This window comes from Apus apus, chromosome 13 (assembly GCF_020740795.1).
Source record: "Apus apus isolate bApuApu2 chromosome 13, bApuApu2.pri.cur, whole genome shotgun sequence".
Taxonomy (NCBI): domain Eukaryota; kingdom Metazoa; phylum Chordata; class Aves; order Apodiformes; family Apodidae; genus Apus; species Apus apus.
The window spans coordinates 6,631,562-6,658,194 of NC_067294.1; the positions used below are offsets into that span (position 1 = coordinate 6,631,562).

The following is a 26,633-nucleotide window of genomic DNA, read 5'->3' on the forward strand; positions in this document are numbered from 1 at the left end:
GAAATATATCTGCTGCAACAATCACATATTTCTTATTGTAGAAACAAAAGCTTTGATAGCAAAGGCAGACCATGCTGCTTTTGTGGACAACTTCATGTCATGCAAGCAGAGCAATGAGGAAGGTGGCAGCTGCCTCAGAGACAAAATTCTCTGGTGTGCAGAACCTTGGAGTGGAAATGGGTGAGAACAAAGGTTCTCTCCCAGTGCAGCAAGGTCAGCTCCAAGCAGAGCACAACAGGAACTCTGATGTATTCATGGGTCTTCAAAACTGCACTCTCCCTGATGTTTTTAGTTACCCCTGATTAAGATGGCACAGTGTTATATAGATATATGCTGTATTTAATTATTTTATTTCTTTACTGAAGTCTGAAAGAAGGAGTAAACTCCTTTAAGTTTGGGTTTTATTTTTTGAAATCCAGACAATTCAGTTGGGCTCTTCTGAAAGATGTCTGGTCCATGGCGCTGACTGGTGGACTGGTCTGTCTCTTGTGACCGCTTTTGTGACACAGAAGAGTTTCATCAGTTTCCCAATACTTAGTCTGGTGTTAACCAACCTTCAGAGCAGCTGAAGTTAGTTCCTAACACTCTTGTGCTAACAAACTTGGAATAAAATGCTGTTATCTATAGGAGAAAAGGAAACAAATACCTTCTTAAAATGATCTTATTACTACTTATCTTGTTACATTGTGGTGAGGTTCTCCTTGTTAAGCCACCTGCACTTTGAGACGTTTATAGACAAAAGCAGCATTATTAATGTGACTGTGCAAGCTTTCTGTGAGCTATTACAATATTTCATTGTTATGGCTACTATTATTGTTATTATTATTAGGCTGTTTGGGAGCTGTGAAAACATGCCAGCATCTTTCTGTTGTACTGGGTATCCTTCAGTGCCTTTCTTCAGATTTAAGTGGAGCTGTGTCTATTAAATTCTGGATGGAAAGCAGGAGCCCATTAAACCTATCAGCAGGTTACTTGAGCCTTAAATCGATATTGCTTAAATAAATTGGTATTGCTTAAATTATACTAGAAGCAAGATGGAAGTCAGATGACCGTGTTACCCATCAACAGAAGATGTAAATTTGTTTTGCCTGAGTATGACTCTGGTATGCTGGTCACCCAGGCAGTGAGATAAGGCAGGAGCATCCTATGGCCACCAGTAACTGACTCCTGAGAGCCAAACAATTGGTCTAATAAATCTTCAGTCTCTGGCACCGAGACTCATCACCCTGGGCAAAGTTCACTTGGAGAATAAAGGAATCCATCCTAGGAAGAGGATTTATTGCTTGCCATAAGGAAGATGCAAGTCTTCTGGGCTCTGTTTTTGCAGTATAACTTTACATACTGTCCTTGTAGGAAGCCATAAAGTCACAGGTGTCAGTGCAACTCCTCTCAGATGCAAGGTATTAGAGTACAGTACTGAGACTCTACACCTTCTTTGGCGTTTTTGTGGCTGTTTAAGCATTTTGTCATCCCAGAAGTCACAGTGATATCAATAAAACTTTCTAGGAAGAAGTTAAAGTTCCCAAATTCTTATTGGCAGAGGTGAAATGGAAGGCTGTCTGAGGATCATGGTCCATTCTCATTTTCCTGTGTCCATAGCCACATGAGAGATTTTCCAGTCATTGTCACGTTTGTGACATGGCTGTGGAGACAGAGCATGACCCCAGATGATGCTGCTCTACCCAAGGACTCTGTCACAGATGGCAGGAAGGGCTGCATGGGAACCAAACCTGTAGTAAATCTTTCAGAGGAAAGAGGGGACCTGCCAACAAAGAGATTGCTACTACCTCTTTTTTCAAGGCTATTCTGTTGATAAAGGCTTGAGGACAGAAAGAGCAGTGTTTCCCTGCACTATCAAGTTATGTCACACCTGGACCCATGGCCAGCAGGGAATGTTTTCATGGTACTGCAGATTTTGTAGGCTTTTGTCACATCCCATTTTGATTGTCCCACTCTGCAAGAGCTCTCATCTGTCCAACTGCTCTTTGTACAGAAGCAATTTTCAGCTTCTGATCATCAGTCACCACTTTGTGATGCTCTTTCAATTTAACCACATAGTTTTGGAGATAGGGAATAGGGAACCAGGGCAAGGTACCCTACACCAAACCAGGACACAGGGCATCTGAGTTCTATTTCTAACTCTGCCACAAACAACCTTCCCCTCCACACCCCACACCCCCCCACACCTCTGTTTCCTTTCTGCTATTTAACCCATGTGCTTACTCAGGCTGCCAACAGGACAGTCTCTGAGCTTGGACATGGGCATTCAGATTCTGAATTCTGAACAAGTTGCCCCAAATTTGGTTCGAAACTTCATGTGTTTCAGATGGGAATGAGTGAATTTTCTCTCCTTTCTATGATGGCTATGACTTTGTGTTAACAGCACTTTCTTCCTCAAATATTCCTAAATCCCAGGTTGTGCCTGGGAACTTCTTTTTATTGTTAGTACTTCTATTGATTTATTTTCCACCCCCTCTTTTTCTTGAGCAAAGCTGCTTGTGGTTAAATAGGCTCCAACCTCATTAGAACTGCCACAAACCAACAGCTCCTGCAATGATCCAAGGCTAAAGCAATAATCTAATTTCAGAAATCTGCCCTATCTGATGATGCTGGTGAGCACAGATTCCTCCACATCAAGCACAGGGGTAAAATGCCTCTAATGGTGGGCAGGAAAAATAAATGAGAAAAGTGATGGTGTAGGGTTCCTTTCTTCATCTGTTGGGATCCCTTGCCTGTTACTCTGAAATCCTTCCTTCCAAGACATGTTTGCAGGATGCTGCCCTCTATTATTATTATTATTATTATTATTATTATTATTATTATTATTATTATTAGCCAGGCTGTAGAGACTGATCTGTTCAACTCCTGGGCTCAGGGGTGAGAGCCCAGGTTGGGAAGCGATGGATCAGATGCAGAGGAGTTTAAGCCTTTTCTCTAGAGGAGTTTGCCACCTACTGATTTGCAGGTTCTTTCTAGCTTCTGCCAAGAGAAGTTGAGGGGGAAAGCCCGCGGGTAGGTGGGAAACGCCCTTAGAGACCCCAGCCAGGACCCTCGGGGGCAGAACCAGTGCGAAGGGGGGATGCGGTACCCAGCTGTTGCGCTCCAACTGGGAGCAGGAGAATGAGCTGGGTGGAAGCGCCTGGTGTGTGCGTGTGCGCGTTGTGTGTGGCGGGGGAGGGATGTGGATGAGGAGCGGGCTCTCTTTCTTCTCCCGGGGATCAGTTAATCCTGCTGCCAGGCGGTGTTCAGCAGCAGTCTCAGCGCTGGATTCCGAGCGAGGGAGACGCTCAACCCTGAAAGCTCAGCGGAGGGGAGGCGAGAGAGGCAGCTAAAGAGAGCAGAGCGGGGGAAAAATCAAATCTATGCTTGGAACTGGACTTCTTTTTCGCCAATGCAAAAGGGAATATGCAGCACATTTTTGCCTTCTTCTGCACCAGTTTCCTAGGGGCGGTGTTAGGGGCCAATTTCCCCAACAACATCCAGATAGGTGAGTGCGGAGCTCGGGGCCGTTTGGGATTGACGTTCCCGGGCGAGTGGATAGGGATGGAGAGGGGATGGTGGGGGCAAACGGACCCGTTCCTTTGCTTGTAAAGGCAAAATGTGCTTGTGCGTGTGTATGTGTGTGAGAGAGAGGGGATGAACGGCGAGGGCTGGATTTGTGTGTTGGTACCGGCTTTGCAAAAGCAGAGATGTATCAATTTGGTTTTGGGGGAGGGGAGGATTTGGAATAAATGCCTGCACACACACCAAGACAAAAGGAGAAAAGTGACTCTGAAATGGAGAGGAAGCACGAAAAAAAATCAATTTCTTGCTCCGAGAAATGCATGGGCTGCCGTTGTGCGTTGCTACATTTGCAAAATCAGCGGTTGCATTATACATTTTTGTGAGGATGCTCTCATCCGTAGGTAACTGGGACGAGAGGTAACAAACAGGCGCGCTCTGTTGTTGTTGCCAAAGAATAAGGGCAGAGCGATTGGAGGAAGATTTTCCATTGAAGTCTCTTCTCGTTTCATGCTACTTGCTTCCCCTGCGCATCAGCAGTGCCTGTTTGATTCCTTTCTCCCCTCCTGTAACTTCTCAGTGCTCCTCTCCCTCCTTCCCTCCCTCCTTCCCCAGGTTTATTATTACTCTTCCGTTGATCTCTGATGATTTGTAACCAGGTCCCAAATTCTCTTCCCTTGCATGCCTCTTTTCTTTCCCACCTCCCTTCTCTTTACGATGCTAATCAATTGCTAATCCACGAAATTCAGGGAACTCCTGCCCGAGTCCAGCTGCACAATCAGTGCTTTTATTGCTGTTGATGCTGCATCCCTGTCTTCCCCCCTTCCTGCCTCCCCTTTACCCCGAATTTGTGCAACATCCCAGAATTTTTCCCTTTTAACAAGCACATGTAACAGCTTAGCTCGGCTATTATGATCTTATTCCTCTGACACCTATGATTAGGCTGAGGGAGGGGCTACCGGGGAGGAGGGGGGGATATTAATGTACAAATAGCCCTTTTTGCACAAAACAAGGAGATGCCCTCTAGACTAAAGATGTGCAAAGTACCGTTGATTGCAGATCCTTGCGCATTTTTTTTCCCTCCAAGCCACCTGCCCTGGAGGGGTGGGTATTGATACTTTCTGCTTCTTTATTTTAATTCTGTTTTATGGCTCAGTACTGCGTTTCCCTACTCGTAAAATGCCAACAGTAGTGCTCCCTTTAAATGCATATAGATTACAAGGCAGTCTGAATTTAATAGCATCGTTCTGATGGTAGTTAAAGGATCTGTCACAAGCCAAGTTTCCTGCTGGTGGAAGCAACAGGAAACTTTTCCTAGGGCCAGGTTGCCGCAGCACTTTACTTCAGGTCCATGATGGGGGGAGGGGGATGCTCTGAACCTGAGTCCAGACTGGTCCCAGTTCCTCTTGTATGTCTATCGGTCTGTAATTCTGGGTATGTCTGTATTTCAGATCAATCTCTTTGAAGGTTGATTATTTTCTGCCCTCTCTGAGTGTGGCCACTGTCACCTGTTAAATTTAGGGTTTAGCCATGCAGCAAACTTCAAGTAGCAGCAAGTGTTTGACTCTGTGGGTCCCACATTTCTCTGGCTCTCCCAGCCCTGTTCCCAACCACCCAGTGCTGCACCAGGCTCAGTCTGCTCTGGAGTCCCATAGTGTGGGGGAACCCCCGCACTCCTTCTCTAGAAAACCACTTCTCTTAACAGGGTTTAAACTGAGCCTAATTGCAAGTGAGAGAAGGAGCAAGAAAAACTCTCATTCCTCCTTTATTTAGAAAGGTAACATTGGCAGTGCTTCCATTTCTCTTCCTTAAACTTACAGGAAGGTGAAGAGGTTGAGCCAAACCCTGTGGTTCATTCCGACCCTGCAGGCTGTCAGGCCCAGGGATGCATCAGGGCTCCCATATGTGATCCAGGCATTGCATAATGAACAGACTGGAATGGTATTCTGCTCCTAGCCTGTCTGCAGTGGGCACAAAACCCCATGGGTCTTGTAGGCTGGAGGGTTTTGGAGGGTCAAGGCACTGCCTGGGCTGGGGAGCTGTTGTCTCTGCTCCCAGGAATATTTTGGAATTAAGAGGTTGCTAATACGGGTGTGCTTAAGATCTTTCTTCTTGTTCTGTTTATCTCCCCAGGGGGATTATTTCCTAATCAGCAGTCCCAGGAACATGCGGCTTTTAGGTTTGCCTTGTCTCAGCTCACGGAACCCCCGAAGCTCCTTCCCCAGATCGACATTGTGAACATTAGTGACAGCTTTGAGATGACATACACCTGTAAGTAGTGGTGTTTGCTGGTTCTCTCTCTTACTTTGATGTCTTAATCCCTGACTGGCTTTTTTTTGTGTGTCTGAAATACGAGACATCTTGCTCCAAAGGTGCAACTCCCCTGAACACACAGGCAAAGGATTTCTGAATCATGTTGGTTTGTGCTAAGACACAGAGGTGAGGTAGTGTTACAGTTATTCAGTATGTCTTGCATTTTCTCTTTCATTGCTTCTAAAGTGGTATAAAACTCCCAACAATGAATTTTCTCTTGTTTCTCTAGCTTGACTCATTATGTTGAGGTATCATTCCTATATTTCCTGTAGCCCTGATGTACAACAAAGGCACCCCATTCCACCCACAGGATGCACAGGAGTCTGCTGTGAGCAACTTCTTCCCCAGATCCAGTTTAGCCATCTGTCCTTGTTATTTAAGAAAGACCTAGCAGAAAACAGCAGCTTAATGCAAGTGGAGTCTAGATCCACAATAAGGGGCATGCCTAATAATGACAGAGAGGTAAGAGAGTTCTAGTTTCAAGAACCAGTGAAACCATTGGCTCTAAAAGCAAGTACCAAAGACTGAAATGGTGCTGCAGAGTCAATCTTAGGGTGTATCTGCACTGTGCGTGAGCTGTGCTGCTTTTTGTGTGATACAGTTGGGAAAAGAAAAAAAAAAAGTCTTGGCAGGCAATGCCAAAATTAGCAGCAACATTTAAGACCAGGAGGGAACCAGAGGAAAACAAGCCCCATCCCACAGCCCTGAGGTTGGGATAAGGAAAGTTGCAGTACCCGCTGCTGTGGAGTGCACCGTGTGGTGCTGTGCACAAGGGGCTCGTGCCACTGCAATGCACAAAGGATTTCTTGGTTCAGCCTGGTGTCAGACACTGCTTTCACTCTCTGAGACTGTGTGTGTGTATGAGCACTGTCAGGAGGGACTGGAGGAACCTTTCCCTTTGTAGGGCCTGTTGGATTGTTGTTGCCGCACATCTGTAGTATCCTTTTGATTCACCGAAACATCCTCTCTGCAGTTTAGTCATGTGGAGAGTGGGGTAGAGATGAACACAAACTGTTCTCTCTGCTAACAAATACACAGAAGGAAAAATGCTTCCCTGCAAAAAGAACTAGGAATGTACAGGAGGAGAATTAATAAGGCTCCTCAAAGAAAAAAGTTGTGTTGTTTGTTTGTTTTTTTTCTGTTCAAGGGTTTATAAATATAAGATTGCAGGAATTTTCTGGCCAGTATGTTATAGGGGGGAGAAGTAATGATTTGGCCACATTTTCATTGGAGTGTCTAATGACACATCTAAAGATTTTCTATTTCCCTTAATATCCCTCTATTTGCCAACTACAAGATTTCCATCAAGAAAGAGCAACTATTTCAGCTCAATGCAATGGCACTTCCTTGGCAGGAAAAGTAGACAAATAGAAGAAAAAAGAGAGACCTTGTATCTATCAAGGAAAAGTGTCACCCACCTAGGGTAGAGTTGCTGACTGTGTCTGGGGATGAGTTATTTCAGTGCTGATAGCGAGAGGAAAGCAGAAATTGCAAGAATATCCCTAGAATAAATTCCCCATCTGCACCTCATTTTGCCTCCCTCTCTACGCCTGCCACTAATGTTTTTGTTTACAGCATGAAGGCTGATAGCAAGACCACGATACTAGTTCAGCTTCAGAAAATCCATCATTAGTACCACAGGGCGGGGGTGGTCTCACAAAAGCTGAATGGAAGCAAGACAACCTCCCAAAGGATGTTATATTTGAGCTCTATGTAGGGCACATTGTCCTAGATCAGACCAGCAGAGCACTCTGCACAGTCCAACTTCACCTGTCCTCATTTTTCTTTTCTTATAATTAAAAACTTCCTAAGTTCTTCCAGACTCTGGAAGGCAGCATTTGTTTTGTAAGCACAAAAGAAGGTGTTATTCCATGTACTCCAGGGGGGCGAAAAAAGGCAACCCATAAAAAACAGGCTGTTGGAAGACCTGGTTTTAGTACTCTAGGGCTGGAGTGAAAGTTTTGCCAGGAATTATCTCCTTCCTCATCTTCTAGCAAATTCCCTTCCTGATTGTCAAGACTAGATATTAACAGAAAGATCTGTTTGTTTACAGAGAATAAAAATCATGCCCACGCAATGGTCCTTATCTTCTGAGAAGACTGGTAGTGCTACCAGTTAAAACTACCAGTTTTTGTTCCCATGGAGATAGGGAACACAGCATTTCCTTGTCACTGGCATTACCTGTTTCTGATGGTTAAATCAAGGGTGCTTGGACCCTGTAAACTTGGTACTGCTCCTATCAGGTTCTCAAAGAGCACATCTGAGGAAGACTAGTAGGTCCCAGCCCTCTGGCAAGTCATCCCTCATGCTAGGATCTGGCCTTGTGTGCTAAATGTAGTCCTTATGGCAAATGCTTGAAGCAGCATCATTCAAAATACAGAATATATATTAAGAATCAGTGGTGCTGGCAGAAGCAAAAAAAAACTTGTTGGGCAGCTTGCAGGGCGATGCTGAAGTGGCAGGATGAACTGCAGCAAAATGACAGCACCTTGTCTAAGGAGTTTGTATGTAATATGTATTTCAGCATCAACTGTGACACTGTCTATCTCTGCCTGACATAGATCTGCTTACCAGTTAGTGTGAGCAACTTTGGTGTGACAGTAGGTGAATTTACAGTATGAGGTGCACCCGTTTGTGTGTGGGTGATGGTGATAGGGAGCCATTAATGATGTGCTAGTGATGATCATAAATTGGAAACAATAATATCCATGAAAGTGATGGATCTGTAACCTATCAGGAGGCTGCTCTTGTCACTGGGCTGTCACAGTGATAGCCCAGCAATAACTTTTGTTTTTCAGATGCTTCCAGTTGTGGAGTTGTTATCATTAAGCAGTGATGGTGAATTCCTCTGTGTGGGGCAGCATCCTACGGGTCTGGTGGTGCCTGTGCATAATGTGTCAGTGGCTTGTGACTTTAAGCAAACCATAACCATTAAGAAAGCAAAAATAGGTTGTACTTACAACATGCAATAACCTTGTATTTCATGTGTGTGGTTGATGCTAATATTGTTGCATCAGTGAAACATGGGCATCTTTCAACAGCTGAAAAATCTTCCTGAATTTGTTCCGTCCTACAGAGAGGAAGGTAATGGCAGGCTCTGGGTTTGCAGCTCGGTGTGTGCAGTGGCTTACCAGCATGAAAATACACACCGGCACCTTTGAGGGTTCTTAACTAAAGGTTAGGAGATTTTATATTTTTGTGCTATTTCTTTGAAGGCCCAGGAAGTTGGTTAGAGGGAAGGTGAATTTAGAGTCCTTCCTTCAGCAGAAGTGTACAGCAGTACCAGTGACTATGAACGGTAAGATGATGGTGTGGCAGAGCTGAAAGGTTTCCTAGTGATGCAGCAGATCAAAAACCTTTAAAGACATGTTCATGGTTTCGGTCTTCAGCTGTGTATGGAAAAGAGCTTTACAGCCTCAACACAATCACTAGCAAACTCTGCCTGGCTGGGTTTTGCTGTGTCTGTCTGCACTCAGGGGCAGGGCTGACGCTGCCAGCAGGTCAGAGCTGAGAGCTGTGGGAAGATGGGCACTCTGTGCCAGATGTGAGGGAGGTCTGGAGCTTAGGAGAGCGCTGCATATTTCTATCCCTCAGAGATCCACAATGGACATGAGCACCACATCCTGTTGACAGCAAAAGGGTCAGAGGTAGCTTACTTAAGATAACTAGCTCTGGGAATAGTTTTATTCTTCATCCCAGCCTCCATCCGTGCACATGTAATGCACGTCGCGATCCCGTGCACAGCCCAGCTCCTTGGGGAATACAACTGGTTTCTGACAAAGCTCCAGAGCTTTATTTAATTTGCAGAGCAGAGACTCCTACTTTCAGCTGGAAGTCCCTGGGTGAGCCCTGCAGCATCAGACAGACAGTGGGGGTTGCTCTCACTGCCCAGGAAAGACAACTGCTCAGTGATGAATTTCCCTGGCAGTGACCTGGAGGACCTGCCCTGTCAAGTTGTGCTTGCAGAAGGTGAGTCACCACCTCGCCAAATCTGTCCATGCAAATTTCAGGCCACTTTGCAGGGGTGTTCAGTGACTAAAACCCCCTCTGTTCAGTGCTGAGACTTGGACCTTTGCTGAAGAACCCATCAGCTTTTGCAGTGTGTATGTATTGTGCTACTGAGAAGGGACATTGAGGAGTTGCACACCTGAAACAGAGGTCTGCACAGGACAGCTGCAGGTGTGTGCAGCTGCAAGAAAACTTGTAGAGAGGCTGAAAAACAATGAATTATTTATCCCTCTCCTTCCACGTATGCACAGCTACAGTTACTGTGGGGTCCTCATACTGAATATGAATTGTGGGTGCTGTTAGAATATCTACAGATGAATCTGTTCTGCATATTAGAAAATGAGTATGTAGTTTGGAGTTTGTTCATATTTTATGAAGGCTTCCTAGCACTAATTAGAGAGGGATTTGTAGTGATCACTCATTCTGTGCTTATGTTCTTATCAATAGCAACATGCTTAGATCCAAATCAGCTATGAAAGTATGTATTTCTTTTTCTTCTTGTGCTTGGATACCTACAGAAATAGAGTCTTTCTGGAGATTGTTTTTTATCTCTTAAATTTCTTTTCAGAGACAGGAAGGAATAGACAAACATTTGAATGTTCTCAAACGAGGATATAAATTTGGCTTAATTAAACAGTTGTGGAGTGTTGAACTTAAAGGAAGCTTCTTCGTTGACAAACATGATGGTCGCCATTTCTTGGAAAGGTGCTGCTGTAATTATTCCAGCAGCAATCAATTAAAATGCAATTTTTATAATTAAACTTCCACAGCCTAAATAAGCCCAGCCCTGTAATAGTATGTAATTGTTGTAGTGTTTGTAGACTTGTATTTATTTTTGCAGTGTCAGAAATCTCACGTAAATGCTTTGGGATTTTTTTCCCCTGCAGAGCTCAGGATGCTAGCTATGACTATTTCATGTGAGATAAGCCAACAGCAACATGGATTTAATGATCAGATGTAGTCTGATTAATGCAACATAGGTACTACAAGGAAATATATCTCCTTAGATTTTGTAATAGGAAAAGATGTGATGCAGGCAGATGCATCGCAGAGCATCAATTCATGTTAGATCAAATTAAGGTTAAGGATGCTCGGCTTCTGGCAGGGATGAGCTGAGGCTTTCTAGTAATTGCATGTTTGTTTAGTTTGTTTTACAGTCAGGTCCAGCCTTAAGGAAGGTGTTGATGGGTCAAATGCTGTCAAACAGGAGGGAACAGGTAATTGGGGCGACACCAGCCTTCTGTGTCCAATGTCTCTGCAGGGGCTCTGCGGTGGGTGCTTCGTGCTCGGCAGTTGCAGCTATAGCTGAAGAAGGTGGGAGCTCATCCCCTGTGCTTGCCCCAAGAAGGAAGAGCATTTAAGACATGAGTGAGCTGTTTCCTCAGCTACAGCTGTGAGGACAGGGCAGGCTGTCTGCCTTGATGGATCTGGGCACAGAAAGCCTCGGGTGAATATGGGCCAGTATAATCAGCAGGGATATCGAAGGGGCTCCTCTGTCATTTGGCTAAGGCAGCCCTGCCAAGAGGCTGGCAGCACACATCAGGCATCAGGAATGGGTTTCCCTCAGTCTTGTGTGCCCATTTCTCTCCAAATTATATGGGGACACTTACTCTTTGAGTGACTATTTTTATGTGTTTAATTTTTGATCCTGGGCTGGGGAAGCAGAGCCTGGGCTGAAATGTCGATGTGATGCAATTAGGAAAAATCAAAGTAGGAATAAGGGGAGTTTCATACCTGCAAATCTATCTGCTCATTTGAGAAGGGTCCCAAATACTCACTGGCAATGAGCAAAAAAAGAGTGAAGAAGTAAAATTTGGGCTCTGCAGCAGGCAGGGAAGGGATTTGAGCAACAGCGAGCAGCGGAGGCCAGACCTGTCCATTGTGTGACAGTCACAGTTTTCCCTCACAACTTATCCTTTCTTCTCTAAAAATAACGCTTTTTCATGTGAGTAGGGAGCCTACTAAGCCAGAAACACGCAGGCATTATTTTTTTGGCATATTAGCAAGGTGAGAGGGGAAATCTTCATTTGACTGCAAGGAAGGCAGCATGGGGAAGTGCACTGTTCCTTTCCAAAGCTCTAGTGGGAATTTTCAATATATACATTTACATTTCCCTTATTAAGGTTAGGGCCCCACAGGCAACAGCTCTCTGCCAATGGAAATGGAAACTGTCCTTCTTAGCTTCAGTAACACGTGGAGTTCAGAGCAAACACAAAAGCAACATGCTCCTTAAAGAGGCAATAATTCAGGGAGACTTTAATATTCTGCAGATCCAAATTCTCCGGGGTGCTGTAGTAACACACGTCTGAAGAGAAAGATGCAATTATTTTAACTGAATTCCTTTAAAGAGAGATGTGGTTTTATTTTTCTGTCTTTAGTTGTGTGTAACTGAAACAGGGTAACATTCTTCCCAGTGAAAAGTGCTGTCTGGTAGAGCATGGGATGTCATTTGGGAGGTTACGTGGACTCTTGAGGAAGTCAGGTATTAGGCATGATGCTGAAGAAGGGCTGAACCAAGCTATTAGCAATTCACCATCATCCTACCACAAAAACATTTCAAAATAGTACCGAATGATTAGAATAATAACAGCATGCTATCCAGAAGAAACTGTTCCCTGCTCACCTGCTGAACTGTTCACTCATTAGCTTACACAGTAATGAGTCTCTAGTTGATTTTCTCATGCTGCCCTTTAGCAGTCAGACCCACTTGTTCTCTCTAGGGTATTCTTTAAAAAAAAAAATAAAAAAATCACACTGCAACACAAAATAACAAAACCCCAGCACTGTTATTCTTTTTATTAAAGTGTATCAGTTTTTCCCCCTATTCTCTGCAAACCACACCCTTGACAACCCTCACCCAGTGTTGCAGTTCAGTAGATGTGCTTATGCATTGCAGGACTGATTGATTCCTTGAGGAAGTAGCAGTGAGAGGCAATAAAGAGGCAAGTAACAGCTACAAATTGCCATATCTTGGCTTCTTCGAGAGGGTCTTTCCATTCTTTGATTTTTTGTTTTTGACAGAGTGGAGAAGTGTAAAAGAAAACAACTGATGTCCGAGACTGAGATGTAACATACTACTGATGGCAGGATTCTCATGTGGAGATAGCATATGTGTCTGCATCTCTGTGTGCTATAGTAGTCCTGACTTTCATTTAATGTCCTGTAACTATGCTAATGGACATGAAGTGGGAGAGAGATGAAAGTTTGAGGGCTGGAGGGTTTGAGGAAAGATACAGAAGCTACTGTGGGTAATCTGGACGCAGCCTGGAAGGATCTGGCATGAAAGGGAGGGCTATTTCTCACCTCCCTGCCCTCCCTACCACTTCTCTTTGATCCTTGCTAGCAGAAAGCTTCAATGAGCAAAAGATATCAGTGACTACACTGATTCAGATGTGATTTTTCTCCCACTGTCCTGCCCATATCCCTGGAGTGCCCCAAGCCTTGGTTAGCTTTCCTTCCACGCAGCTCCCACACCCCATTCAGAGCTGTCTGTGAGAAGGAGGATGATGTTGCTATTTTGGCAGGTGAGCAGCAGAAAAAATTACCAGCAGGCAGTGAAGCTTGTGGAAAGAGCACAGGCAAGCAAAGTCCAATAGAGCACACAGGGACAGGGGGAGGAGAAATAGAACACTCAGTGTGGGAAAGGGGACAGGCAGCAGCTCTAGAGGGGACATGGACATGCCATAGTTGGAGTTTTCTTTTGTTTCTCTTTTCAGTCTTTAAGCCAGACAAGATTTTGCATTATGAGGTCTCCTCCTGTCTATACATGAACTGGAGCCTGCTGGTGTTACCCATCCAGCCAGCACTGTAGCTGATCTCTCTCCTGGCCTCCCTCTTCCTTAGTGCAGCTGCCTGGGTATTTAGGGCAGTGAATCTCCAGCATGGGGTGGTTATTGGAAACTGTACATGATTAATACAGTCTGAAGCCCTCTTGCTGGGGCTGTGACAGTCCCAACGTGCCATTGTGCCTTCTCCTTGGTCAGTATTGTGCAGCAGGACACTTGTATCCTTATTGTGTGGTGAGCACATGCCACTTATATGTGATTTATTGCATGATGCACACAAGTTGGTGGCCATGTTTTGGACCTGAGATAGGGCTGTTCAGCCAGGGAAAAGTGAGAGAGTAGATGCAGTGAAGTAGACCACAGTGGGGTGAAGCTTAGCTGGAAAGGAGGTTCTTGTTATGGTAGGGGAGGCATGGGGAAGACCAGCTTATCAGTGTCTAGCAGGAACCCAGATCAGCAGGGAAACGGGGTTGTCTGGTCCTCCAGCACCAGGTTTGCAAAGGGCTGAAGCAGTGAGCAGAGCTGCAGCTGAAAAAGCGGCCTGGCCTGCAGGGACTTCAGGAGAAATGTTTTGGTGCAGAAGGTGATTAATGTCTTTAATGAACTACCAAAGGAAGTAATAGAAAGCCAAACTACATATGGCTGCAGTGGAGGAAGGGGCCAAGAGGACATTGCAGTCACAGGCAAGGATGGGGAAATGAGCTGCCATGCAGCCTATGCAGTGATGCTGTTTCCAGTTCATTGTCCCAGAAAAACAGTTGAGCCCAGCAGCTGTTCCTGGTCCATCCTGAGCAAAGGCAGAAATTAGTGCATTTCACAGATTTAATCAGAATTATTTCAGTTTTCCAGCCTGTCCTGGTTCTGGCATCTTTCCTGCTCAGCTTGCTATGGCTGTGCTGACCAAAACACACAGTCTGCAGCTTTGAAATGTGGAGATGGTGATCTAGGAGTCCCCATACTCCTCTCTTGTGGGAACAGCAAAGGAAGGGGCTTTGGGGGAGACCAGAGCTTCACTGGAAGCTGGAACCTCGATTAGCCTAGGCTGGCAGGCATTAAGAGTCATCACTTGTTTGAGAATCTGCAAGAAATGTGTGGATGAACTGAGGCAGATTTCTAACATTGAGTCATCTATATCACAACATCCTCCACCTTAACAACCTTGTGTGCCAGACTCAGCAGAGACTTCAGAGGGAGCAGATAGAGCACCTCTCCTGAACCTACAGAGACCCACATGGTCCCAGGGCAGGAGGTGACCCATTCGTAGTCACCCACAGACTGGAAGCCAGCTCTTCATGTTCCCAGACATGCCCATATTTGTGCACTAATAATTATGGGGGTTGTGAGTTCACTGTGCAGCCCGTGGGCAGGAGGTGAGGTAGCTCCTATGTTTCCACCACTGCTCCCAGAGCAAACAACAACTTCAGAGGTGATCCCTTCCCCAAAAAGCCCAAACCGACTCTTGTTCTGGAGCAACCAGCACTAATTTGGGGTACAGGTGTGTCGGAGAAACTCATTCAAGCATCGTCACAATTTTAGTGAGGGTTAACAGTCAGCTGGAGTGGTTAAGGATTAGTTGCCCTCATTCTAAGCTACTTATCAAGGTAACCCCTGTGATCAGAAGAGAGTCCTCCAGTGAACAATCCTTTTGAACTCTTTTAGACAACCATCTTAGTACCGAATTGTCCTCCAGAGTTGCCTGCTTATCTCCTTTGCTGAAATGGAAAGCCAAGGTGACAAACCTGACTTAGCTTACTATGAGACCTTCAGAGGTAGGTGAGATGAATCCTACTGCAAAGTGTCTGCAGCTGTGTTATGTCTTCTAATTCTTCAATACTCTGCTGAAGGTAATACCTCAGTGGTGCCAAACATTTTCCTGCTCTCCCTGGGAACAACCTGTGAAAGCTTTGATAAAAGCAGGCATCACATTGCAAACAGACAGTTTGCAATTGTGCTGTTCTGATGTATTGCTAAGGAGTGAAAAAAATATGTTTGTGGCATAGAAAGGGCTCTTCTGGGGTTCACCTGCTGTATTTCTGTTCTGTATCTCAGTGGCTTCTCAAGGACAGGATCTTTGCTGGCTTGCTGTCATCCTGAGACATGCTCTCACCCTCTTAGCCTCTTCTGTTTCTCACTTCTCATGGACTCACTGCTCTCAGTGGTGTTTGCAGTGCTCTAACAATGACTCCTACCTTTGCTTGTGGTCTCTTGACTTTAAGCAGATCTCTTTCTCCCTCTTCTTATTGATATGCTCCTGGTTGATACTGCCTTTCACTAGGAGTAGGCTCCAGGGTATCATAGAGTCGGTATTGTCAGAGGAGAAATGCCTTCAGACACTAACTGTAATATTTTCAAAGCAGTGCCCAGGGATTTGACTGAACAGTGGCCACTAGCTCTAATGGGAAGAGCCCAGCTAAGCTCTGCGTGGCACTGAAACAATCTTGTGAGCTTTTTTAAAAAGGCAAAAGCTGTTTGCCCTCCACCCAGAAGTGATTTCTAAAGTAGCATTCCTTAGCAGCCAAATGAAACCCAAAATATTGCTCTGAATCCCACCCTGCTCTAGTTTTGGATTCTGATTGCCATTTGACAGCAGTCTCAGAAGTGTGATACTGATGTGCATTTGGGTTTCCTGTTTCGAGCCTGTCTCTGGAAGGAAAGTAGGCATGTATCCAAACTAATAACTCGAGCAACACAACTTTGAAAACAAAATTATATTTAAAAAAAAAAAAGAAAAATAAGAAAGAAATCATCCCCCTTGGCTTCTAGGGCTGTGCAGTGAAATCTGGAGCAGTGTCATAGAGGCTGAAGGTGGAGGGAATTGGGGTCAAGCTGATGGAGGTACAGAAGCATCCTCCAGTGGGACTGCAGGAGCCTTTGGCAAAGGTGTGTTTGTCTCCATTCTGTGTTAATTGAGCTGTGTGGGGGCTGCAGGCAGAGGAATGAGGTGTGTTGCTGTAGGATGGTTTATGTCCAGAGCTGAGAGAGGTGTTGCAGACGTTTAGCGTGCAACAGTGAGATTTGCCTGCAGCCAATGCAATGAATTGTTAACTTGCAATAACAGCAAATTTACATAAAAAAAAAAAGGCTCCATCAAAAGGAAATCACCCTCAACAGTCTCCTGTTAGCCACGGGAGAGCAGCAGGCAAACAGGCACAGGAGGTTCCCTTCCCATTCCTTGCTGTCTGCATGTTCTGTGGTTTTGGCATTGCAAAAATAGGAAGCAGCTGTAAACCCTTTAGATTACAAATGGATCTGGAAGTCTGCTACCTCTGCTAACAACTCATTTATTATCAGGGACCAGACAGCTTCCTCTGAGCAAATGTAGTCTGTCACTTCTTAAAGATGCTGTGGGACATCAAAATAATTTTCTTTAAGAGCTGGCAGCTGGAGGCCAGCAATGGGTCCATCTTTGGGAAGAAATCTCCTTCCTCACTGGGGTTTCTTCAGCTGGGGCAGTACAGAAGTACCACTGCCCAGAGCAGGCAGGGAGAGGGAAGTGCAAAATATACACTGTTTCCTCTGAAAAGTCCAAGAGTATCCCTGCTCTGAAAAAATTCAAGAGAAATTAGTGCTCTTTGCATCTCTGTGCCAAAAATACTGCTGAAGGGAGGGTTTAAGAGGCTATTCCAGCCCCCTTGCATGAAACCTATATATTCAAATCCTGGCAGGTGAGGTCTGCCACACACATCATCCCACCCACAGTCAGCACCCGCTGCTGCCTGGCCTGGATTTCATGCTGTTTCAGCACCACTTCCTCTGCCACGGTAGCCCCTGTGCTCCCCCAAAGTGTGGGTTACTCAGTGGGAAGGGGGCTGTGGGGCCATGCTGCAGCCCCAAACAAGTTCTTTCTCTCAGACCCACAGTCAAAGCAGCTCTGCCTAAAGGTCCTTCCCTGTCATTTTGCCCAATGCCCTGGGCGAGGGTCCAGGCAAGGCTCCCATGGGATCTCCTGTGCAGATATTGAGTGATCTCATGTGAGCACTCCAAATCCAACCCTCCTCTGCTACAGAAAGCAGTGAGGTGATGAAAGCCCATGTTAGTTATGCTCCTTGCAGCAGCTATGAGCTCACACCAGTGTTCTTGGCTGCTGTTATTTCCTGTCTGCTTAAAATCCCAGGCTCCCAGTGTGGTTCAAGGGAATTGGCTGTTGTAGTCAGCAGGAGAGATGGCAAGATGTGCTGGTGCGTGGTAGCCTTGGACCAGAGATGGGGTGCCCCCACGTGACAGAGCACTGTGACCTTCTGTTTTTCTCAGCTTCCATGTTTAGTCAGTTGATGTGATTTAACCTTTCTTCCTGTAATTTGCACTCATTAATTATTCTAAGTGAAGCCAGCATTTGTCTTAATTTTGTTTTTTAAACATCTTTTTAGTGCAAAGGGAAAGCAAGGCTACACATACTTGATTCTGCCCTGTTGGTTTCCTGGATTGCAGATCAAGCCCTTTCTAAAGAAGGTTCACTAGATCCAAAGGCACCCAGGGGAACTTTGTACTCTGTGATCCCATCACTGCTGTCTTCACCTTTCCTGTAGATTTTCCCCAGCAATGCTATGCTCTACTCTTTCTTCCCTGCAGCAGGATTTTCCTTGTGGCTGTTCTGCTCCTGTCTGTGTCCATAACTGCTGCAAGCCCTGTGCTTAAGACGTCATGACCATCTCGTGATGGTTTCTGTTGTTCACCTGTTGCATTTCCCTGTTGTCATGAGTCTAGTAAGCTCTCACAGCAATGTTTCACCTTTATATTTGTTTACCAAATATTTGGAGTCCTGATTGTTAGCTTAGATCTGTAATTACCAAAAATCAGAGTTTTACAGGCATTTCAATGTTTACTGATTCCTCCAGGAGCATCAGTACCTAAATGATATAGTGTGTTCTAAGTGATACTAAGTGTCCCTGTGGGTCTGGTTTGAGCCTAGCACAAACAGGATTAATGGATTTTTATTTTAGCCAATTTTTTTTTTTTATGAAAGAACCAGCCAAAAACAGGATTATAGCTCAATGATTTTTTTCAGAGGTGTGTGTTTCTGCTCTTCTGTAGTGATGCTAGTATCAGCTGCAGAACAGACTCTAATGGCAGATAACCCATGATGCACAGTAGGACAGGATTGCTCCCATAGTCCACTTTCCTCCTGCTCGTATATGGGTGAACCAGGAGTGCTCACCCCATCTCTAGCTTTTTCTGACTCTGCTACGCTTGAGTGGAGAGGGGAAGAGGGGAAAGGGCAGTGTTGGGTGCTTCCAGCATTGCTGCACTCAGCTCCTCCTCTCTGGCTTAGTTTGGCATGATGCTGTAGGACACGTCATGTGGGAGCTGATCCCCTTCCCTGAATTCTTACCTCTCTCAGAGGGAGATTGTGCTTTGGGATCTTGCATCAGTCTCACACCTTGTTTTCTGGTTTGTCAGGGGAATCTCCCGCCAAGATCAGATGAATGAAGAACTCTAATATCTTCTTTGTGGCATTTCATTTCTCAAGAAGTGAGAGGGGGAAAAAACATGCAAGCAGATACACTAAGCCATCAATAAAAAAAAAAAAAATTAAAAAAAATTAATCTTGCAAACAGTGTCTTGAGAACAAAAGAAAAAAAAGAGAACAGAGTTTTAGGTAAGCTGTAGGATCAGGGACAGATGATAAATGGGAGCTGAAGGCTGTGGCAAGTGCATTAGAGGCAGCCTCTAATGTTGCCTTTAAATCAACATTTGTTACAGTCTGGCCCCATGTGCAGCCAGCAGCTGAAGTGTGCAGGGAAATGCCTCCTCTGATCCTCTGTCCCATCGCTCTAACCCTGGGGCTGCGTGGCTAGAGGAGGCACCAGCATGAAAATGGACAAAATCTGAGGTCCTCAAACAGCAGTACCTGATGCATTTGGGCCGTGTAGGATTTTCTACAAGGAATTCAGTTACCTTTCTGCAAGGACTAATCACTTTTCAGGCATGTCCTAAATGTGAACAGAGACTTTTTGACTTTGAGCCTCAAATGACCTACCTGTGCTTTTGAGACCTTGGCGGTATTGGCAGCTTTCTCTTTTGTGCAAGACTACATATGAAGGGTGGCTTTAGGGGGGAAGTTACACCTTAGGCGTTTTTTTTTTTGGTACTTTCCTGGTTGTTTTTTTTTGTTTTGTTTTGTGTTTTTTTTTTTTGTGGGTTTTTTTGTTGTTGTTTTTTGTTTGTTTGTTTTTGTTTTTTCAGTGAGACTGGATGGGGCTGGGGGGAGTGGGAAGGGCTGGCATTGATGAAGTACCACTAAAGTCATGCTGGAAATATTTGGAGCCCCCTCTGATTTAGCAGCATCCATTTAGCTGGAAATGGCTGGGTTCTCAGAAGGGGGGATGTGCTTTCTGTGACTGCCAGGGTTGTGATCAATAAGTGGAAAGAGCATTTGTCTGTGGGAGGGGGACATGGCTTTGCATTTCTGGCCAGCCCCACATTGGCCTCATTTTCTTGCTTAAGCTCATGTTTACAGCCCTCACCCTTCCTGGTGAATCTGACCCCCATGCAGGAGAGTCCACAGATCCTTGGCAATTAGGACTGGTTCTCTGGCAGGTGCCCAGAGCTCTCCCGTGTCTGTTGGCACATGAGCAACAGGGGATGATGTCTGGGAAGTGATGGGGGAAACTACTCTTCTCCTGGAAGCATCAGGCAGCATATTGGTAAAGGCCATGTAGGCTTGAGTGGGTGAACAGAGACTACCTCTGCATGCAGGATCATTGGAAACATTTTCTCCCAGGCAGACTTTGCACACTGAGCAGCTCAGCAAAGTGTAAGTGCCAAGGGGCCATGCTGAATGTCTGCAGTCCATGTTATTCACCATCTGTACTCCCATTGCTGTTATGACAGCAGGAAAATGTCCTTCATGTCAGCAATGCAGTCTCATTCATCTCCGCTCCCCAAGCGAGAAGAACATGATTCAAATGCTTGTCTCAATCTTTCTCTTCCTCCCCAGACACAGTGCTGGGGTTTGGCCCATCTGGCCAGCCAGCTTGGCTGGCACCCTTCACACCCTGCTGCCTCACTAGAGATGGGACACACGTAGTGCTGGGGGTGTACATGGACACAACAGAGTTGCTTCAGAAGAGGAGGCACTGAACCAGTTCTTCTCCCTCACTGCCTCCAGGGGAGCGTTTAATCTCCTGATGGGAAGAAATTCAGAGAGATGCATTTAAAGTACTAACCCTCGCATGGAGGAGGATGGCTTCTCTTGATTTCACTTTTGTGTAGCACCAGGTGGTCTCACGATGGGTGAAGCTTTACCATTCAGCTCAGCCAATATGCCCTTGATTTTCCGTTTTGGTCTTCAAGTCCTGAAGAAAGATTATCAATAACTCTCAAATGAGCAAACCCTTTCTTCTTTAGACAAATTTCCTTAAGAAAAAACAAAACAAAAAACTGTGGATACTCTGCTTCAGTCTCAGCTCTTCATACTCAGCTGATATCCTGATAGAATTTGGTCCTCAGTAGATAAAAAACTAGTGGGCAAGTGGCTTGCTCCCTCTGCATGTTTTGTTTCTTCTCCACTCTATATAAGGAAGGCAGCTGTGAAGCACTTCCCCCCCAGGATTACACAAAGTGTTTAGCTGGTTGTGACTGGAAGCCCACCAGGCTGTTGAGGAGTCTGTCCAGTCCCTGGGAAGATCATGAACCATCCTTAACGTGGAAAGAGTCAAGGAGATCTCTTCATAAACACATTAAAGCAACTGAAAATCAATTCTTTTAGACTTGCCTCTTCCAAGTCAGGAGCTTCCATAACCAAAAGGCTTGATGCAGCCCAATACAAGTTTCTGAGCAGACCTAAGGCAGAGATGAAAATTAGGAGAAATGTATGTTCTGCTATTTTTTTTTTTTTTTGTCTGCTGTGATTTAGTAGCAGTGATTATGGTAAGACCTGGAATTTTTAGTCTGAGCTTGTCAGAAAAAAGATCTAACTACAGTGAGAATTATAATTGCTATTAGGAATTTCTGTGGTGCTATAAAAGTGAATTCTAGGAGGGCTGTAAAGAAATGCTTTATCTCAGGATGTCCCCAGGTTGGACTCTGGCACATGCAGTCACACTTCCCAGTGTGACTCCCTTCTGAGTTGCAGTCAATAGCAGAAATAACTGTGGGGGCAATCAGATGCTCTGAAAAGTCAGTATGCTTGATAGGATATCCTCATTGTCCCTCTATGGGAAAGCAGCCACTTGCTGCCTGTTAAACATTTATTTTCTGATTTTCTGATGTTGCTCTGTAGGAGCAGTGGGGCATTAGCCTTGTTTAAATGCCCAGAATATTTATTGAGGACATGCTTTGTCTATATTCTCTTATGATACGATGCCCCAATTCCAGTGACACTAATTAGCTATTTAAACTTTTTCTTCCCCATCCCCTAGCTATGGCCAAATCTCTCTGGATTTAGTAACACAGCAAAGATTTAACAGAAAGTTTAAATGGGAGAAGCATATGGAAGGAGAAATAGGAGGATAAGATTGTGTGCCTGTTAACTGATGTCATTTGTAAATTATAGCTGAGAGATGTCATATCAGTGGAAATGGAAAACAGCTTAGTGGATTATAAAAATACCCTCTATAAACCATTTTAATGCCTAATTTTTAAAAAAATCTCTTATGATAGGTGTAATGAAAATGATTTCTAGCAGAAAGTGTAGAAATTTTCCATCAGTAAACTGGCTAGCTGGTGATTAGAGGCTGTTGGGGAGAACAAACTCTCAGTTAGGCTGAGGTGCTGAAGTTTGGCAGCAGACAGGCTGCCATTCCTGGGGAGGTGAGTTTGCCTGCAGGTGGAGCAGATCCAAGCCTGCAGGGAGAATATAACCACCGCAAAATATCCTCCCATCCCAATGCAGCTTCTCATGGTCAGGAGGGAGAGGAAGGCTGAGGAGCATGCGGTTAGGGCTGAGCTGTGGGCAGGGGCTATGTCAGGGGTAAGACATGAAGGGAAATTGCAGAGGGACAGTGGCTGAAGAGGGAAGAACTGGGGTTGCTAGAAACTGCAGCTGTGGGTATGAGAGAGGACAGTGCAAAAAGATGCTTGTGGGATCTCTTGAAAGGAGTCGTGAGGTGGTGATGGACAGAAAGACACATTCTGGTGTTTACCAGGCTGCAGTGATTCTGGCTCCACCGCTTTGTCAAGTATTGAGTACATTTTAAATAAAACTTGCAAGGAGGAGGGAGTGAGCTGCAGCTCTGGGCTGCCTTACGAAACCAGTATTTTAGCTGCCCAGTGGCTAGTGTTCTCTGGTGTGTGCCATTTCAGAGAGGTTGCTACTTCAGATTTCCATGCTCACTTCTCTGTGACCCCTGGGCACCTTCTGTCCCCTCCTGTGTGTCGCTTTGGGAAGAACAGCCAACACTATTCTGGGTTAAGATATTTAAGGATGCAATATTTTGCAGTGTAGTTTCAAGCTGTTTGCGTAGGAAAGGGTAAATGATCTACCTCTCCCTGTCCTTTCACAGTCTAGTTCCCAGGATGCATTCAAAGGTGCCTGTTCTCTTGCTACCTTTGAAGGCTTTGTGTCAGTTCTCCCCACAGATCCTTGTACCTTGGGCCTCTTTTGTGTCCTGCCTCTATTATTTTTTTTTTTTTTTCCAGAAGAAATCTGCATGTGGGATAGAAATTATATTAACTTTCTCAACATGAGCTCACAGCAGAACTGCATTTGCAGTGTGTCACTGGGGCTGTGTCAGGAAATTTCCACAGGGAGGTAAGATTCAGTGTATGGACTCCAGCTGAGCACCTTATATCACCCAGTGCAGGAAAGGCAATTTACCAAATTAAATTGCACAATACAGAATGTCGAGCAGCCTACTTCTGGGTCCTGTTCTCTGCAAGGGATTTCATCGTGACATGAGCTAAAGGAATGAGTAACAGACTTCAAACTGAAAGCTTATAAAAAGATGTCATGTAGAATAATCCAAAGGCAACCTGCACCCAAGTTCCCCAAGCTCCAGTTGGGCTGGGAGTGTGTTTTCAGTCACAGAGAGATGAGCTGTCTTTCCTCCAGGCCTTTTCTGTTCTCTTGTATAGATCAGCTAAGGGCTGACTATAAAAGGAACTGGGGGGGAATGGGCTTTATCTGACCCTTTTCCTTCTTTTCCCATCATGTTTTCCCTGTAGATGGCACGAGTGTGAGACGTTCCATTTGTCCACTGTGCAGCAAAAGTACACAGAAAGGAAGAGATCTTGGGAACACCTGATTCACATACAGGTTTTCATGGGGAAAAATGGAAAGAAGAAAACGTGGGAGAGGTCTTTTAATTGCAAAGCTTTCCTATTTAAAACTGGGGGAATTATTGAGAGACAGTAAGGGAGTAGTGACTTTTATGATTTTACAGTGTTATTACAGTAATTGGTGTTTTTGCTAGCAACCTGTTTTCTGTAGTCACATTATAGTCTGGGAGACCATTTCCACTTATACTTTTTCCAGCCCAGGTCTCTTGGAGGCATGAGTAGACCGTACCCAAAACCTTTACAAACCAGACAGCAAATAAGTAGATTATGCATTTTATTAGCACTGCTAAAGCCCATCAAGTGTTTAGCCTCTGCTTTTGTCAGGTAACATTTCTGTGCCCATGTAATACCCCAGCAGAGCAGCTCAGAGCTGAGGAGAAGCAGCTGCTGATCAGGCTTTCAAGAACATCTTTTGGTTTGTCAGCACTCAGTGACAGCAATAAACACCCACGGTCTCTTTACTTCCAAACTGGTACACCCAATACCCAGTGCTGCACAGTCTCTACTTATTGCCACGTGTTTGTCAGTGGAAGTCTATGCAGTGGGTTGCAAAGTCATTCTTTGCATATACCCACAGGGGCTTACCAAGCCAAATGAGAATCCCTTTACTACCTACTTATGGGGAAAGATTCCAAACCAGTCCTCTAGCCTATCTATTTTGGAGGACTGGAAAAAGAAAACAAAACTATATTGTCTGGAAATTGGGTAGGAGGGATTTTTTGCTTGATTTTTTTGATAGAATTTTTTTTAACCTCTAGGTGCCTACTGTTTCCACCAGAGACCTGGCACCAGGTTTCCCCAAGTATTCCCATTATCTGTTAACGCGCAGTGATATTACAAGAGGTTCTCCAGTGCAGGGAACAGGTGTAGGCAGAGTTGATTCATGGGAGGATTTTGGCAAAATGGCAGCATGGGAGCTGAGCTCCCATTAGATGCAATATTCCTTTACATCGATGAAACTGGTCCTCACTCCTTTCTGCTTTGTCATAACCATACACAGGCATTATTGCTGTTGTTACTCAAGATTGTCTTACCTTTTATAAACCTCTGAAATGTAACGGGGAAATTAAATGGTGACACTACATGGCAGGTGGCAGAGAAACTAATTCCCTTTGGTTTTGGACATTTAATTTAGACAATTGTCTTAGAAAAGCTCTTCCATGTGACAGCTCCATCATGTGAAATTCCCAAGGGATCTGACTAGTCAAATGAATAGTCCATCTGTTAATAAGGTGGCATCTGGCTGGTTGTATTTCTTGCTAGTAGGAGAAAGCTTTTGTGTGGAAAATGGAAAAATCTCACCTAGATGAGGGCGGGGATTTCACAGGTGTGAGTACAACCATCTATCCGTCTCTCCCAACCAAGCTAGAGAAGAACAAACCACTGCTGGTTACTTTTGCTGAAGATCTTTCAAAGACATCATTGCACCATCCCCTGTGGGAAGAGTTTGCCTTGAGTTCACCTGTATGAGCAGAAAAGCTGAAAGGAAAGTTAGCAGCAATAGGAGTGCTGATATGTACAGAGATCCCACCAGATGAGTTACATGCAGAGTATGATTGGTGGAGGGGATAGCCCTGAGGAGTTTGTGTAATGTTGAGCGGTTGTGTGTCCCGGCCTTCATCCCACTTCAGTCCTGTGACAGACAAAGATTAGTCCATCTTCAATTTGTCCTACACCTTAATTGCTGCAACTGCCACCAACCTTAGAGCCACTGTAGTTTTGAGTCCTTGTGTACATTGTCTTTTCTTGCTTGTGCATTACTCTAACATGGAATTTGGCCATTCCTGCAGAAATGTCTTTCTGGGTTGGAATTCTGTGCAGGCATCTCTGCTGTCATGACTACACTGGCACACAGTGAGTCCAGGCACTGAGGTACAGTGGGCTAGGTGGCACATATGTGGAGTATACACGTGTACTTGCCCCAGAGATGTCCAAGCTCTGCTAATGCCTCTAATCCTGAGCAGCACCATGTGCTGCCATTCAAGTTCTGAGCATCCTTTTGCATATGCTGGTACAGCTCAGTGGGATCTTGCAGTACTGACTCCAAAGGAAGGACAAAAGCAGGTAATCAAAAAAGGATCACAATCTTCTTGTTGAGGCTTCATGTGTAGTGGTCTCCAGTTTGCTTTATGCTTTATTGGATTTTTTTGATAATCCATGGATTGCCCTGTGTCTGTTTCCCACTTAGAAATGTGTCCTCCATAAGTGCTCCAGCAGAAACGATGCCTGCTGGAGTCTGCAGACAGCCTGAAAATTAAAAAAAAAAAAAGCAAAAAAAAAAAAGCTCTCAGAAATATGATCCACATCCTATTCCTCCTTCTCCCCACACACTCATCACTGTATCTTCTCCCAGTGGAGCAGTGCTGAAGCCTAAGATATTGCTTTAAATGTCAGTCATTTAACTACTAGTTATTTTAGCAAATAAGAGTGGGACTGTCTCCCTGGGGTTGACTGAAGATTGTGAAAAGAGGGGAAAAAAAATGACAAGAAGAGTGAGAGAAAAGAACAGAAAGGACAAAAGGAAGCAGCAAGCAGAAAAACTCGTGATGCCAGTATCTTGAGAGAGACAGGGTCAGAAGAAGGTGTTCCAGTAACAGGTAACATGAATAGGCTCTTTCCCACCAAGGGCTTCAGAGGACAATAATGAGCCTTTTGTGATGTACCTTCGTTAGCCAGTCTCATCCCCAAGGCTGTGTTCTGCCCTGGGTCTCTGATTCTCCCGCTGGTGCCACTGTCAGTATTTTTTCAGTTGGGTACCAGCCTGTTGGTTTGGAAGAAGGCAGTGAGGGGATAAGGGATGCTCCTGTG

The 26,633-nt window shown here is 44.9% G+C and overlaps 1 protein-coding gene across 5 annotated transcripts in view; it reads left to right on the forward strand.

The window, feature by feature from the left end:
• Positions 1 to 3,235: 3,235 nt before the first annotated feature.
• GRIA1 (glutamate ionotropic receptor AMPA type subunit 1) overlaps positions 3,236 to 26,633 on the forward strand; it is a 120,422-nt gene continuing 97,024 nt past the window's right edge. For 4 of the 5 annotated variants that reach the window (XM_051631151.1, XM_051631153.1, XM_051631155.1 and 1 more), the window contains exons 1-2: positions 3,246 to 3,487; positions 5,635 to 5,772. In XM_051631151.1, the coding sequence (XP_051487111.1) occupies positions 3,406 to 3,487; positions 5,635 to 5,772 (220 nt within the window). In that variant the 5' untranslated portion in view covers positions 3,246 to 3,405. Of the gene's footprint in view, positions 3,488 to 5,634; positions 5,773 to 26,633 lie in introns of all 5 variants that reach the window. The other variant, XM_051631152.1, reaches the window with a different exon arrangement.